This window comes from Bos javanicus, chromosome 25 (genome assembly GCF_032452875.1).
Source record: "Bos javanicus breed banteng chromosome 25, ARS-OSU_banteng_1.0, whole genome shotgun sequence".
NCBI lineage: Eukaryota > Metazoa > Chordata > Mammalia > Artiodactyla > Bovidae > Bos > Bos javanicus.
In genome coordinates this window covers 1,688,795-1,703,690 of record NC_083892.1, presented here as the reverse complement: position 1 = coordinate 1,703,690, position 14,896 = coordinate 1,688,795, and the positions used below count along the sequence as shown (strand labels likewise).

Sequence of the window (14,896 nt, the reverse complement as noted above, 5' to 3'; positions counted from 1 at the left end):
CCTTCCCCTCGACTCTTCAGGAACTACGACTTCCGGCGGCTCCGACGTCGCAGGGATGGATTGGTGGCTTCGGAATCACTCTATGTTGCAGATCGGGCTCTGATTGGCTGGGTATATCCGTCAGTCACAGCTAGGTTCAATGGCCTCTGCAAAAGGGTGGGGCTTAAGGGGTCTGGTGCTGGAGTCCGCTCCCGAAAAAGATGCCAGGGCTCGGTTGGTGGAGACAGGAAGAGTAGAAAGAAGAGCGTATCAGCGGTGACGGGGGCGGATACTTCCTCCGGGATTGCCCAATCGCAGAGTTGGGACAGTTTCTATAAAAGCTTGAGTCTCGCAGATCCGCGGTCTTTTAGGATCAAGCACGCGGTTGGAGACGTCACTCTAGGTTCCCAGTGCTGCACTTTGGAGGGCGGGACCCTGGCCCGGCGGGGCCTGGGAAGGTGGCCCAAATTCGTCGGCCAACCTAGCCTCCGGGTTCCTCCCTCAGCCTGAGCGCCCACATTGGTCTTTAGTTCTCCGCCCGTCTGCCTCCCGCTCGCCGCAGTTCCTTCGGAAGTCCGAATTATTTCTGGTTCCCAGAGGTAAGACTGGACTGTCCCTGGCTTCCCAAATCCAGTTCCAGGCCTGTGATGAATTGCTTTAATTTCTGACACCTCGTATGAAAACTGCACGTGCAGTCTGATTATATTGCAAGACTGAGGCTTTAGGGTGTCCCCACCGTGGAAGGGCCTGGGGGTGAAAACACGTCTTGCCAGAAATGGCAAGATAGAGCATCTGTCTACAGTTGGCCTCTTTCTGACTTTCAGGACCGTCGGTGACCCGGCTGGAGACCTTGAGGTCAGCGTCTTTCTAAGGGGCCTTGGATTCCAGGTAAATCCAGGGCCTTTCCCAGCTGCGGCTGGGAAATATCTGGCTTCTCCCTCTCTTCACGGTTTCTGCCTCGCTTTTTTTCTAAGGCTTCCCTCTTGGGAGGAAGGCTGGTGTTTCGTGCCTTTTGGGAAGATAATTTCTTGAACCTCACTTGCAAACTGTGCCTTGGTCAAACTCAATGCTATGTCCGGTGGAATTCATACGTCCCTTTAGGCATCATCAGGAACGCAGGGTGAACGACTTGGAACCTCCTGTTGCTCCCACCTCACCCTCTGCCTTCAAGGTGGCACCTTCTGTTATTCCCAATTCCAGTTCCCCCAAGTTATTTTCATTCCCTCTTGGACCCCCTTCACTTCCAGCCTGTGCAGTATATTCCTACCCGCAAGCACGCTATTGCCTGGTCAGTTCCATGCAGCCCAGTCCCCGGGGGATATACTCAAGTATAGGAAAATAAGAGACACAATATGGTCAGTTCAGCCAACTGCAGTGTATCAAGTTTGATACTCTTTTAAGGTTTTCTAAAAATCTTTCACAGGCTGTCCCTGAAAGAGAACAGGGTTTTCTTCCTCTTAAATCACTTCCTTGATCTTTTTCAGTGTTTAATGGCTTTCAAATACACTTTCTCATTCCTTCTAACAGGTTGACCTCTCTGCTCCCTAGGGTCAGTCCCCCTGAAACTAGGCAAAAACTCAGTTACAATTAGACCCGCAAACACAAATGCCATAGCTCCTAGAGGTGGCCTTCGAAGTATTTAGTGATGGAGAAGGAAAGGACTCACCATGAAAAAGCCAGACCAAGGCTCAAACTAAATAGATAGCCTTTGCTCTCAGCCATGCTTCATACATAACCTCAGGGCAACCCAAAGTGGGCAGGAGGAGTCAACCATCAGTCTGGAGGTGAGACCAACAAGGGGGGTTTAAGTGTAAGCCAACCAGCCATTGGCCAGTGAGCACCAGGAGCTCCTGGGCCATGCCCAGTCTACACACAGGCCAGTCACGGGATGGGACTGCCCTTGGTCGCTAAGGAGGGGGGCCCTTCTCCTGGGATGGCCATGCTGGAAGCCCAGGGATTCTGGTTGCTCCCCCGCCACAAGATGTCTGTATCCATCGAGGAACCCCTGATGGCAGGTAAGAATTTTTTTTTTTAATATGGGAGCCACTTTGTCCAGATTTCTCATGCTGGGCCTTCTTTCTGGTGACTAGCTGATGGAAGTCCTTGCCCCTTACTTCACTGAGCCTCTCACATGCCTTTTGAGTTGAGTGTCCTACCCCACTATCAAGGAGAGCCCTGGGCTCCCTCAGGGCCACATGGCGGTTAGGTGGCCTTAAGCAGCGTCTAACCTTGACCCTGGCTAAGGCTGATCAACAAGAAGAGCAAGGGCCTGTACCCAGCCAGAGTCTACAAGCTGTGAACCCTGCAGTTTGAGACAAAGGAGTCCCTCTGCTAAGTCACTTCAGTCGTGTCCAACTCTGTGCGACCCCAGAGACAGCAGCCCACCTGGCTCCGCCGTCCCTTGGGACTCTCCAGGCAAGAACAATGGAGTGGGTTGCCATTTCCTTCTCCAATGCCTGAAAGCGAAAAGTGAAAGTGAAGTCGCTCATTCTTGTCTGACTCCTAGCGACCCCATGGACCGCAGCCCACCAGGGCTCCTCCGTCCATGGGATTTTCCAGGCAAGGGTACTGGAGTGGGGTGCCATTGCCTTCTCTGAGAGGAGTCCCTGGAAGGCCATAAATGGCCAACCAGCAGAAACTCAGCTTAAGCCAAAAGCTGATTATCCTAACAGACAATAGCCATAAGATTAGAGGGAAAAGGTTACAGCCCTAAACAGATGCACTCTTAAAACATAGGCTCTTGGTGCTCTGTCTGAATCCAAGAGTCCCATTCTGTCGGTTAGCCAAATGAGGGATACAAGATGGTGTGAGACCTCAACAGGAAAATGCAGTAGTCCCTGTACACCCCCTTGTGGCCAATCCTTATAAAAGTCCCTGGAGATGCTGTGTGGCTCACTCTGACCTTAAATCCCAGTTGATCCCTCACAATATCAGATTGCCTTTGAGTGGACTAGCCCCAACTTGGACCAGATGCAACAATGTACTTGGTGGACAGAAGTACCCACCGTAGGGGTGTTGGGACATCAACACTTGTTTGCCCAAACCCTAAGAAAGGAAATAAAGATTTGCTAGAAGCGACTGTTCTACAGTCTGTAAATAACATGTTGATACGGAGGCTCAGATGAGAACGACATTGAAGTTCTTAATTTTCTTCAAGCCCGGGGTTACTGGTTCTTCCAGAAAAAGGCACAAATTTCATAGGAACAAGTTCAATACATGGAATATATTGTAACCCCTGGAAATACACAGCTGTCCCAAGAGAGAAGAGCTATATTAGGCTTGAGTGCCCCTAAAGATGTTTTTTTGTACTTACAAAATTTGCCCTCACTAAAGCTCCTCTCTTTAAAAAGCCATTTTGTATCTGGCTGGAAAGGAAGGGACTACTCTGGAGAGTAGAGTCCTAATACAGAAGCTGGGAGGCTTCCAAGCAACAAGATTAAGTGGCTCCAGGTTGGCCTGGCAGTAGCTGCTGACAATTTGATTACTGGAGGAGGCTAACAAGCTTAACCTTTGGAAAGTGAAAGTCACTCAGTCATGTGACCTTGCGGCCCCATGGACTATACAGTTCATGGACTTCTCCAGGCCAGAATACTGGAGTGGGTAGCCTTTCCCTTCTCCAGGGGATCTTCCCAATCCAGCCCAGATCCCCCGCACATTGCAGATGGATTCTTTACCAGCTGAGCCACCAGGGAAGCCCTAACCTTATCATTGTTGAGAATGTAAATTAGTGCGGCTACTATGAAAACCAGTATGGGAGTTCCTCCAACTCCAGCATATGATCCAGCAGTCCAACTCATGGACACATACCCAGACAAACAATTATTCAAAAAGATAACATGCAGTCCTGTGTGGATAGTGAAGAGGAAAAAAAAAACAAAACAGTGGCTTAAGTTTATTATGCTAACCACTTCTGCCTCTGTTAAACTGTCCTGCTTATTGCTCACCACCTCTGCTTCTGTGAACTGGCCTACTTATTGGGTCAGCCAAACTGCTTAGGCGGGAAAGTCACTAGGACCCAGAATCCCATGCCATAGAAAAGATAGCCAGAACAAAGCCTGTGCACTCAGCCTCTGGAGGCAACTCTGGAGTCCAGACAGGTGCTAAATAAACTGCTGTTCTGCATCTCCCAGTGTCACTGGTCTCTCCCTTGCCATGGTTTCTGTAACAAGAAATGGAAGCAACCTAAATGTCCATTGACAGATGTGGTACATTCTTATCCAAGATGTGGTACATACATGCTATGGAGTATCGTTCAGTCACTACATCCTGTCCAACTTTTAGGGACCCCATTAACTGCAGCTCACTGGGCTCCTCTGTCCATGAGATTTCCCTGGCAAGACGACTGGAGTGGGTTGCCATTGCCATTTCCTTCCTCTAAGCCAGCCTTTGCACTCTCACCCCCAAGTGGCTCTTTAGTTCCTTTTCATTTTCTGCCATTACGGTTCAGTTCAGTCGCTCAGTCGTGTCCGACTCTTTGTGACCCCATGAATCGCAGCACGCCAGGCCTCCCTGTCCACCAACTCCCGGAGTTCACTCAAACTCAAGTCCGTTGAGTCTGTGATGCCATCCAGCCATCTCATCCTCTGTCGTCCCCTTCTCCTCCTGCCCCCAATCCCTCCCAGCATCAACTCTTCGCATGAGGTGGCCAAAGTACTGGAGTTTCAGCTTCAGCATCATTCCCTCCAAAGAAATCCTAGGGCTGATCTTCAGAATGGACTGGTTGGATCTCCTTGCAGACCAAGGGACTCGCGAGAGTCTTCTCCAACACCACAGTTCAAAAGCATCAATTCTTCGGCGCTCAGCCTTCTTCACAGTTCAACTCTCACATCCATACATGACCACAGGAAAAAGCATAGCCTCGACTAGACGGGCCTTTGTTGGCAAAGTAATGTCTCTGCTTTTGGATATGCTATCTAGGTTGGTCATAACTTTCCTTCCAAGGAGTAAGTGTCTTTTAATTTCATGGCTGCAGTCACCATCTGTAGTGATTTTGGAGCCCCCCAAAATAAAGTCTGACACTGTTTCCACTGTTTGCCCATCTATTTCCCATGAAGTGATGGGACTGGATGCCATAATCCTTGTTTTCTGCATGTTGAGCTTTAAGCCAACTTTTTCACTCTCCTCTTTCACTTTCATCAAGAGGCTTTTTAGTTCCTAATGGCAGGGTAGTATCTGTGTATTTGAGGTTATTTCTCCTGGCAGTCTCGCTTTCTCCATGATCCAGTGATTGTTGGCAGTTATGTTCTGCCTCTTTGAAAGCAAGCTTGTGTATTTGGAAGTTGTTGCTTCCCATACTGCTGAAGCCTGGCTTGGAGGGTTTTGAGCATACCTTTGCTAGCATGCTTATCTCATGTGCTACACACTTATGAGCAAAATCCCTCGTCTCACAATGGAATACTATGTGCTCATTCTTGTCAACTCATGTGGTCAGGTAGTGACCATGTGAAGTGTGTAGCCCATGGGATATTCGGTTCAGCCACTCAGTCATGTCCAACACGTCTTGTGTTGACGTGTCCCAACTCTTTGAACGTTAACTCAGCCGTAAAACATGAAACGCTGTTTACAGCAACATGGATGGATCTAGAGAGAGATGTATGATGGGATCACTTTGCTGTACACCAGAAATTAAAACATTGTAAGTCAGCTATACTTCAGTAAAAATTTTAAAGAACTTGCCACACCTTCAACCCTCCTAAACCCCAAGTAACAGTAACACATTAGCCTTGACTCAGCTTGACAAGAAAATCTGTGACCATGGACTGTCCATGGAATTCTCCAGGGGATCTTCCCAACCCAAGTGTTGAACCTAGGCGGATTCTTTACCAGCTGAGCCACAAAGAAGCCCAAGAATACTGTGAGTGGGTAGCCTATCCCTTCTTCAAGGGATCTTCTGACCCAGGATTCAAACTGGAGTCTCCTGTGTTGCAGGTGGATTCTTTACCAACTGAGCTATCAGGGGAGCTCAGGGGAAGGAAACATTCAAAATGCCATGTGTCTGTAGAGCATGTAACAATCCCCTGTAAAGTATTGGGCTGAGGTCTTGCAGCTTGAAAACAAGTAGCTACCATTCATTGCCATGGACACCGAAAGGTCCAAAGTTAGGCAAGGGAGCAGCAGGAGATGGGCCAGCAGAAGCAGCTGTCCTGACTCGCACCGATGACACTGACCCCATCCCTTTTACTTCTGACAGCCCCTGAGGAGACCTGGGCCCAGAAGTGAGGGTCAAATAGGGATGGATAGTGGCACTTCCATCACAAATTGCTTTCTGACCAATGGAAATTTACTAGAGGGCTGTGAGAATGAACAATGCAAAGAAATACTGGGGAACACTAGAATGGGTAAGACTTGAGATCTCATCAAGAAATTTGGAGTTTATCAAGGGGATATTCCATGCAAGGATGGGAAGGATAAAGGACAGAAATGGTAAGGGCCTAACAGGCAGAAGAGATTAAGAAGAGGTGGCAAGAATACACAGAACTATACCGGAAAGGTCTTATTAACTGGATAGCCAGGGTGGAATTGTCACTCACCTAGAACCAGGCATCCTGGAGTAAAGTGGATCTTAGACATTACTACAAAGCTAGTAGAGGTGATAGAATTCCAGCTGCTATTTCAAATCCTAAAAGAATGCTGTGAAAGTGCTGCTCTGAATGTCAAGAAATTTGGAAAACAGGTGGCCACAGGACTGGGAATGGTCCGTTTTCATTCCAGTCCCTGTAAAAGTTGCTCAGTTGTGTCCTACTCTTTGTGACCCCATGGACTATACAATCCATGGAGTTCTCCAGGCCAGAATACTGGAGTGGGTAGCCTTTCCCTTCTCCAGAGGATCTTCCCCACCCAGGAATCGAACCCAGGTCTCCTGCATTGCAGGTGGATTCTTTACCAGCTGAGCCACAAGGGAAGCCCAAAAGCAGTGCTAAAGAATGTTCAAACCACAGCACAACTGCACTCATTTCACATGACAGCAAGGTTTCAGCAGTACATGAACTGAGGACTTGTACAGACTGGGTTTTGGAAAGGCAGAGCAGCCAGAGATCAAATTGCCGATGGTGGTGCCCCCAAGGTCAGCGGGCCCGATGGGATCTGTATCTCCTGGGTAGGCTTGGCACCAAGCAGCTAGTACAGTTTTTGCCTCCGCCAAAGCCTTTGAAGAGGCTTATACAACCATATTCAGTGGTGGAATCTTCTCAAACTGTACCAGAACCCCTGCCCAGGCGGACTGCTAAAGTGGCTTGATTCCACAGCAACGCCCCAGGACTGTACCCCTCCCAGACATCTATTTCTTTGTAGTCTGGATATAAACCAACTGCCCTCTTTAACAGACTACAACCCCACTTTCCCAGGATTAGCTGTGGCCTTTGCTTGTATAGACCATGCTGTTTATGAGATAGTGTACACTGAGTAACCAAATAAACCTAGTCTCACCATCTATAACCACCCACCTTGGGGGAGAAGGGCAGTTGGCCTCGTTTCAGTAGGGGTTGGAGCTCTCTGTTGTGGGGCCACCCTGTCTGCCATGAGTGAATCCACCTGGAACTCATTGCAGACCCTCATTGTCTCTTAAGTTCCTGGGCTGATAAAGTGACTGATACTAGGCTGGCCTTGTTCTTCCTCCTAGCTGAACAAAGGAGGTGTGTTACATCATGACTCTGGGGTAGTAAAAGAAAATACACGACCACGCCAAGTGGCCTCATCCTTTCTGATGGGGTAACCCAAATGCTGACTGTCTAGACTGCACTTTAAAGGGATGTTATTGAGTATTGTCTGGTTTTTAGCCCCCATTTGGGCCTCTAGTTGCCATAATCCTTTTACTAGCATTTGGTCCCTGCCTTTTTAATCTGTTGAGTTTGTTTCTCCCAGTTTGCAACAATTCCATGTTAAGGTGATGGTGAGGCAGGGGCTCCAGCAGAAGTCACCCTGGGCAAGGCAGGGATAGAGTTCCATGGCCCTGGTTAGGTAGGGGCCGTGAGCCTAGCGCTAGGCTGAAGAAGCTGTAGAAGACCTTTACCTCTCAACCTCTCGGTAAAGATTTCCTGGGGTCCAGCATGTGCGTGATCACACCTGTTAGCACCCCAGAGGACTCCCTGGGATGACAGCTCATCCCTGGGCAGTCTTGGAGCAACATGAAAATGGAAGTTCATGCCAGTGATTTTCCACCTACCAGGACCACCTTCTCTAGGTTTTTGGGTTGTCTTTGCCTTGGGGTAGTTCGTGAACTCTTTAATTCCCAGAGCTTGTGGCTGTCTTTCAATGGACGAAGCAGGCACTCCAGAAAACAAATTTTATTCACTAGGACCAGAAATAAAAGCTTTTGATCAAAAGACTGACTTGGAGTTTTTTCTTTAGCACAAGGTGGAATGCTCTGCCCACCCCTGTGACTTGACCTCACTGAGCCCAGGCTGTGTGTCGGCCTGCTGAAGTGGTACCCTGGTCCACAGGCAAGGCTGGTGGTCCTGGTTTCCCTGACATTTCCGTGACTTCCCATGGGCTGAACACTGCGTTACAAAGCCATAGCCTTGGCATCCTCCATGGGAATCTGAAAGACCCTGTTGATGTGGAACCGGGGCCTCCCATTGAGGGGCTGGCAGCAGGCAGTTGTCCTTGGGGTGCAGTGCAGGATGGGATTGGTGGTGAAGCCCGCTGCCCCAGGTGTGGGCAGGGTCCTGCCCCTTCCTTCCTGGGCAGCAAGTGCAGCTGAAGACAATGGCTTTCTAGACAGTTAGGCACTATACATATGGTGTGGGTGCTGCAGCCCAGCCTGAAAGTTGGGGGTGCCCATGGGGGGATGGAGGCGGCAGAGCCCCGTGGCCAGAGGGCCAGGCGCCTGGGAGTCTGCCCTTCGGTGTCCCTCCTGTACAGAAGATGGTTGCCTTGGGGCAAGGCCCTCGGGCAGCAGCAGGTGAAGGACTGCAGACGCTCTGGCTTTGTGCAGCCCATTTGTTGGGACCTCGGCTCTGGATCACTGCCCAGATGAGGGGTGGGTGAGGCTCAACCTGGGACTGACTGCTGTAGAATGTCTAGTCTTCCAGGAGGACGCCTGGTGGCCAGGCCCCACAGGCTCAGGGTCTGCAGCAGGAAGCCCCCCGGCCCTCCCTCTTGATGTAGTCGTGCAGCTGGAAGCGGGGCTCGCTGGGGGCCTTGGTGTGGCGCTGTTTCAGCTCCCTGTGGGGCAGGGATAACTGTGGGATGGGGCAGCCTGGACCCCCAAGGAGGGGGTGCAGAACCCTGAGTCTGGGGCTCCTTCTGGTGACCGCGAGGACTCACTTGGCTATGGCTGTGAAGGCCAAGTCCACATTGAGGCCCGTCTTGGCGCTGGTCTCCATAAACGGCAGCCCGTAGTCCTGCAAATAGCGTGGGCAGCCTGGCAGGGGCGGCTCAGGCGCCATAGCCCTGGGCGCTCGCCCACCACCCACCCCACCCCAGCTCACCTTGGCCAGCTTCTCCACATCCTCCCGCTTCACCGCACGCTCCTGGGCAGAGTCCACCTGGCGTAGGAACCTTGGTGAGAGCTGGCCCCATCACCCCCGACCCCCACCCCCGGCTCCCCTGCGAGGCTAGAGTGCCCACCTTATTCCCCAGCAGCATGAGAACCACATCATCCTGGGCGTGCTCCTGGATCTCGGTCAGCCAGGCCTGCAGGGGCGGAGCTGAGGCCAGGCTGGAGGCCAGCGCTCCGGGCCCCCCGGCCCCTCCAGGATGCACCCCTGGTGTGCCTGGTGGTGCCTGACCAGCAGAGGGGCCCCAGAGCTCGTGCTCCCTGGGCGCCATGCACGGGCAGCCCAACAGCTCCCTCATCTAAGCTGTTGGACTGGAAAGTCCCCCAGGACCTCCACTTCAGCTTGTTCAACATGCACCTGGTGGGGCAGTCTTTCCCCCTCCCCCACTGTCAGGAGGGTCCTCAGGAGTCTGGGACCCTGAGGCCATCTGTACCGGAGGGGGGTTGGGGGCGTGGGTGGCCCCATCTTGGCCTGTCTCCCCACCGCCAGACCCCCCCGGAAGGAAGCCTCTGACCTGGATGCTGTCGAAGGAGGCCTTGTTGGTGACATCATAGAGCAGCAGCAGTGCTGGGGGGAAGGGCAGTGAGGACCTCTGAGCCCACAGCACCCGCCCCTCACCCCCGCCTCCTGCTCCCCTCGTACCCCGGGTGCCCTCCTGGGGCAGAAGCCTGGGGGCCGTGGCCCCGTGCTCACCATGGGCATCACGGTAGTAGGCGTGAGTGACGCTGCGGAACCTCTCCTGGCCAGCCGTGTCCCAGATCTGTGGCCAAGGCGCGTGCAGCCATCAGCACTGTCCGGGCCTTCCCAGGGGCCCCCTGCCCTCACCCCCCACCTCACATCACCCCTCACCTGCAGCTTCACCTTCATGCCGTCCACGTCCACAACTTTGTTCTGAAACACAACCAGCCAGCTCCAGCGAGGGCCCGTCCTAGGTGGCGGTGCCCCTAGGGTCCAAGGACCCGTGCCCTTCTGGTGGGGTTGGGGGTCGGGGGGCAGTGGATAGGGTTGAGGGGAAAGGCAGCGCCAGGCCAGGGCTGAACCTGAGGTGAAGAGCTCCAGTGTGCCCCCAAGCCCACCACCCCACGCCTCTGCTCGCCAGACTCTGCCTTCAGGCCCCACCGCCTGGTTCTCTGACCACCTCCTGCCCTCCACCTGCAGATAACATTTCAGTTCAGTTCAGTCGCTCAGTCGTGTCCGACTCTTTGCGACCCCATGAATTGCAGCACGCCAAGCCTCCCTGTCCATCACCAACTCCCGGAGTTCACTCAGACTCATGTCCATCAAGTCAGTGATGTCATCCAGCCATCTCATCCTCTGTCGTTCCCTTCTCCTCCTGCCCCCAATCCCTCCCAGCATCAGAGTCTTTTCCAACGAGTCAACTCCCCTTGAATCTGAGTTCCCTCCTGGTGACCCATGCACAGTGGGTGCCCAGGCCACTCCCGCCCAGATGGCCATCCTGATGGACTTGGAGGTTGCCCCCCTCCATGGCCAGCTGTGTCCAACTCTGGGCCAGGTGTTTCTTCCTCTGCCTAGCCTGGAGGCCTGGCACACATCCCTGCCAGCTTCCCTGCCCTCCAGGGAACCTGGTGGCCAGTCACTAAGGCCTGTTGACCTGCACCCCCAGCCCATCCCCTCTCCTTCAGCCCAGCCGGTGCCAGCCTCAGCTGACTTCCCTATGCCCACTTGCCGTTTCAGCTTCACCCTGTATTCCTCTCCCCGGTTCTCTGCCCCTAGCCCCCGGGCCACCGGCACCTCTCTCTTGCAGGGCTTATTTGGAGTCCCCCACTGTGTGACTCCAGGCCTGTTGCCCACACTATGCCTCAGTTTCTCCATCCACAAATGGGGATAGCCAGGGTGTCCGTCACACGGTTGCCCTGATTACTTTACGAGCACTGTGTGCAAAGCACACAGAGAGAACTGAGTCTGGCCCGGAGCAGGGCTAAAGTGGTCACTTAAAAGCCTCTCTTCTGCAGCCCCCTGTGGATGGGCTCCGAGTGGGAAGCACAGAGCCCAGCACCTGGCCCCAGTGGGCACTCCCTGTGGGCTGGCTGGCGATGCACCCTCGCGGAGCCCTCCCAGTTCAGGACTAGAGCAGGAAGTGGCTCAACTCCGGCTCCCATCTGCCTAGGTGGGGGCGGGGGCTGCCAGTCACCAGCTGAGGCCCCGGGAACAGCACTTCCTCCCTCTGCACCAGCTCCTGCTGTCGGGGTGTTTCTGGGTCTCCAGGGAACGGGCGCAGCCATCTGTCCAGCTGCAGGGACATCCCACCTTCCCCAGCGCCCGGAACAGGGTGTGAACCAAACTGCCTCACCTCCCTCCGCACCTGCCCTGAAGCCGAGAGGTGACAAGGGGGAGGTGAGGCCAGGACCACCTCCACTTCTGGCGCCTCAACCCTTACTTCATCCCAGAGCACGTGAGGGGCTCTGCCCCCCCCAAAACGGGATAGAGAGCGGCTCCCCAGACCAGAGGGAGCTCCGCCCACCCCCACCCCCCCGCCCCCGTCCCCAGAATGGGCCTCCCTCCCCACCTTCCACAGACTGGGTCTAATTAAAGGGTGAGAAAAATGCAAATCTGGGATTTGCTGAGAACACATCAGTACCCCAGGACACAGAGTTCAGACGGGTGCCAGAGCCCAGCAAGCCCAAGGCTGTGGTCCCCCATGGCCCTGCAGGCTGCTTGTGGTGCTCGAGGGCTCTTGGGGAGCCGAGTTGAGGGCCATCCCCCAGAAGGACCCTAGGACACAGCCCTGGCGGGGGTGAGGTGGTGAGGGGGTTCTAGCAGGGGAAAGCAGTCAGGGCTGGGGGGGCAGGGATCATTTCCCAAAAGCCTCCCCGCCCAAGGGCAAGGACTTTTCCCTGGCTCTGGGACCGAGGGTGTGCTTAAGCGCCACAGCCATCTGTCTAGTAGGACCTAGCACCTCAGGGCCCCTCTGGGCAGCGGGGCAGTGACGCTGGCCTCCCCAGTGGCCATGGGTTTTGAGTTCCCATGGGGGCACCAGGACACACCTCCCTCAAGGCACAAGATCCAGGCCGTTCCAGCCCAGGATGCAGGGGTACCATCTCTGCTTCAATCATATTCACCTGCCACTTGTCCCCAGGACCCCTGAGGTGTTGGGAAGCAGGCAGCTTGGTGGTGAAGGCGTTCCAGCTTAATTACCTTGACTGTGGGAGCCAGGTAGGCCAGCCTGGTTGGTGAGGCTGCCGGTCCCACAGGGATAATGGAGAACCAGCTGCCAGGGGTGTTTCAAGAAGCCATGAGCTGGTGTTGGGGGCCCAGGGCATGGCTGGGCCCAGTTGGTGCTTGGGATGTCAGCCCCCTCTCTTACCCGGAAGTCGATGCCCACGGTGGAGATAAAGGTCCCCGCCAAGAAAGCCCCATCCTTGAAGCGCACGAGCAGGCAGGTCTTCCCCACGCCTGAGTCCCCCACCAGCATGACCTGGGGCACAGGGAAAGGGCAGAGGGCACCTGGGTATCTGGGAACCCCTCCAGGGGAGGGGCCAGTCTCCCCTGAGCTGGCCTTGCCAGAGGGGGCCCGTGGGTGAGGGGCAGGAGTGGAAGAGGTCTGCAGGTGCAGCAGGGCCTGGGGAGATATAGGGCCTGGACCTCTAACTGCCTCCTCCAGAAGGTTCTGTCCCCTCTCCATCAGTGGGGGGACAGGAGCTGCTGCCTTCATGCAGGGCACTACCTGGACACCATGCTTAGTCTGGAAGGGGAGCAACTGGAGTTTCATGGAGAGCAGAACCGGAGTGTTGGTCACTGGGGGCCTCCTGAGAGGCCTGGGGTGGTGGGGGTGGGGGCTCTGCGCCCAAGGGCTTCTTCCAATCCCAGTAAGACTCTGGAGGAGTCTGCCAAGTGAGGGTCAGATCTTGGTGTGGGGAGGGGCTCAGGCTAAGTTTGCGGGCCGGGAGGGCATTCAAGACCTTCTCCCCTCCCCCAGTCTGTTACCAAAGGTTCCCAAACCCAAGGATGGGCCTGCCACCCCCGCCGCCCAGGATTCACCAGCTTCTGCTTTGGCCTGAAGGAGGCCCCAGCGTGCCTCACCCAACCTGTGAACCTCTTCCTAGTCTCTCCCCCTAAAAGGAGACTGGAAGACCCTGTGGGCCAGAGAAGGCAACATATGGGAATATGAGGCTGGGGCCTTTGGTAGGGGCAGGAGCATCAGGGAATAAGGAGAAGATACCTGCCAGGCTCTGACTTCCGCAGGACCTCTTGTCCGGCCCTGCCCGCCGCGTGGGGGTCGCGGAGGGGGAGGGGACAGCCTTGCCATATGTTGGGTATTCCAAACCCGGGTTTGACAGCTGTGTGTGTGTGTGTGTGTGCGCGCGCGCGCGCGCGCGCGGTGCACCGCGCCAGCCTTGCCAGCTGCGGGGTGCCGCTCGGGGAGCCAGCTCCGTGCTGAAGCTCCGCAGGGCCCTGCACCGTTTCCCCGGATCCCCTCCCCGCTCAGCTCGGGCCGGACGCCACCTGCTGCACTCGCATCGCCTGGGGCTGGGGGTGCCCGGCTCACCTTGAAGGCGACGTCGTAGAAGTCGCCGCCGCCGCCGACCGAAGACCGGCCGGGCTGCGGGGGCCCGTTGGGCGGTGCCTCGGGGCCAGGGCGCGCAGTCCCGGGTCGCACCGGCCGGGGCCCATTGGCAGCGGGCAGGGCAGAGGTAGCGGGTGCGCTGCCCGCCTTGCTCTTGGGGGTCTTTTTCCTGGACATGGCGGGCGGGCTGGCGGGAGCTCAGTGCTCTCCCGCCGCAGCTGCCGCGCCCCGGGACGCCCTGCTCCCCTCGCCGTCGGAGCCAGACCCGGAGCAGAAGCCGAAGCCGTCCCGCGGCGGCGGCGACATCCCTGGCGCCAGGCTCCGCGCCGCCCCGCCCCCGCCGCCCCACGGCCGCGCAGCCACTCAGGCCCGGCCTCCCGCCGCCGCCGCCGCCAATGGCCACCAAGGGGCGTGGCCATGTAAATGAGACGGCCGCCCTGGGGGCGGGGCCCGGGACCCGGTCCAGGAACGCCGGATCCCAGCGCCTCTGCGCCAGGGGGGACGTTAGCGCCCTGTCCTGCGCCCAAGGGCCCCTCTCTGTAACTGCACCCGGGCTTCGGTGCGGGTGTGGGGCGGTTGGCCTGGGTGACCGAGCACTCGGCGTCCTGTCACTCCTCTACTGTGCACCACCCCGCCCCGCTCTGTCCCTTGCCCGGGTGACCGCCGCCCCCGGACTATCTCCAGGCCCGGGACGAGGAGAGAGGGGGCCACTGAGGCAGCAGGCCTGCGTGGGATGGGCATCTGGGACTCGATCCCATCTCAGCCGGAGGTGCCACCTGGCCTGCTGCGGCACCGCCCCCTCCCTTCCAGGGCAGGCAGGTCCAGGAAGCTCCAACACTCCGTGCTTGGCAAACAAACCGGGGTGCGCCCCGCCACGTGGGGCTCAGCTGACAGC

At 55.9% G+C, this 14,896-nt stretch overlaps 1 protein-coding gene, 1 long non-coding RNA gene and 1 other non-coding gene across 6 annotated transcripts; 2 read left to right on the top strand and 1 right to left on the bottom strand.

Moving 5' to 3' along the window:
• Window positions 1–6: 6 nt before the first annotated feature.
• On the top strand, window positions 7–4,103 carry LOC133238114 (uncharacterized). Its single transcript, XR_009733437.1, has 2 exons — window positions 7–568; window positions 804–4,103. It is a non-coding gene; the product is annotated as an uncharacterized LOC133238114 (long non-coding RNA).
• On the top strand, window positions 619–701 carry LOC133238975 (small nucleolar RNA SNORD60). The gene has a single exon (XR_009733709.1). It is a non-coding gene; the product is annotated as a small nucleolar RNA SNORD60 (small nucleolar RNA).
• Window positions 4,104–8,246: 4,143 nt separating the features above from the next.
• RAB26 (RAB26, member RAS oncogene family) lies at window positions 8,247–14,334 on the bottom strand. Of its 4 annotated transcripts, none has more exons than XM_061400833.1 (9): window positions 13,984–14,334; window positions 12,802–12,912; window positions 10,326–10,367; window positions 10,170–10,236; window positions 9,991–10,043; window positions 9,547–9,612; window positions 9,408–9,464; window positions 9,244–9,320; window positions 8,247–9,141 (listed from the first exon to the last, which is right to left on the bottom strand). In XM_061400833.1, the coding sequence occupies exons 1-9, from the start codon at window positions 14,176–14,178 to the stop codon at window positions 9,039–9,041; spliced, it is 771 nt and encodes a 256-aa protein (XP_061256817.1). In that variant the 5' UTR covers window positions 14,179–14,334; the 3' UTR covers window positions 8,247–9,038. The 4 variants fall into 4 exon arrangements, with proteins under 4 accessions (XP_061256817.1, XP_061256819.1, XP_061256818.1 ...); XM_061400835.1 differs by having other exon boundaries at window positions 9,052–9,141; window positions 9,244–9,340; window positions 13,984–14,328; XM_061400834.1 differs by having other exon boundaries at window positions 9,057–9,158; window positions 13,984–14,330.
• Window positions 14,335–14,896: the final 562 nt, after the last annotated feature.

Bases quoted from the DNA above. Each gene is read 5' to 3' on its own strand.
- RAB26 (XM_061400833.1), bottom strand. From the start codon at position 14,178: ATGTCCAGGAAAAAGACCCCCAAGAGCAAGGCGGGCAGCGCACCCGCT. The intron at 10,044-10,169 runs GTGAGCACGGGG...CCTTCCCCCCAG, and splicing joins CTACTACCGTGATGCCCATG to CACTGCTGCTGCTCTATGAT. The intron at 9,613-9,990 runs GTCAGAGGCTTC...CCGCCCCTGCAG, and splicing joins CCTCCTTCGACAGCATCCAG to GCCTGGCTGACCGAGATCCA.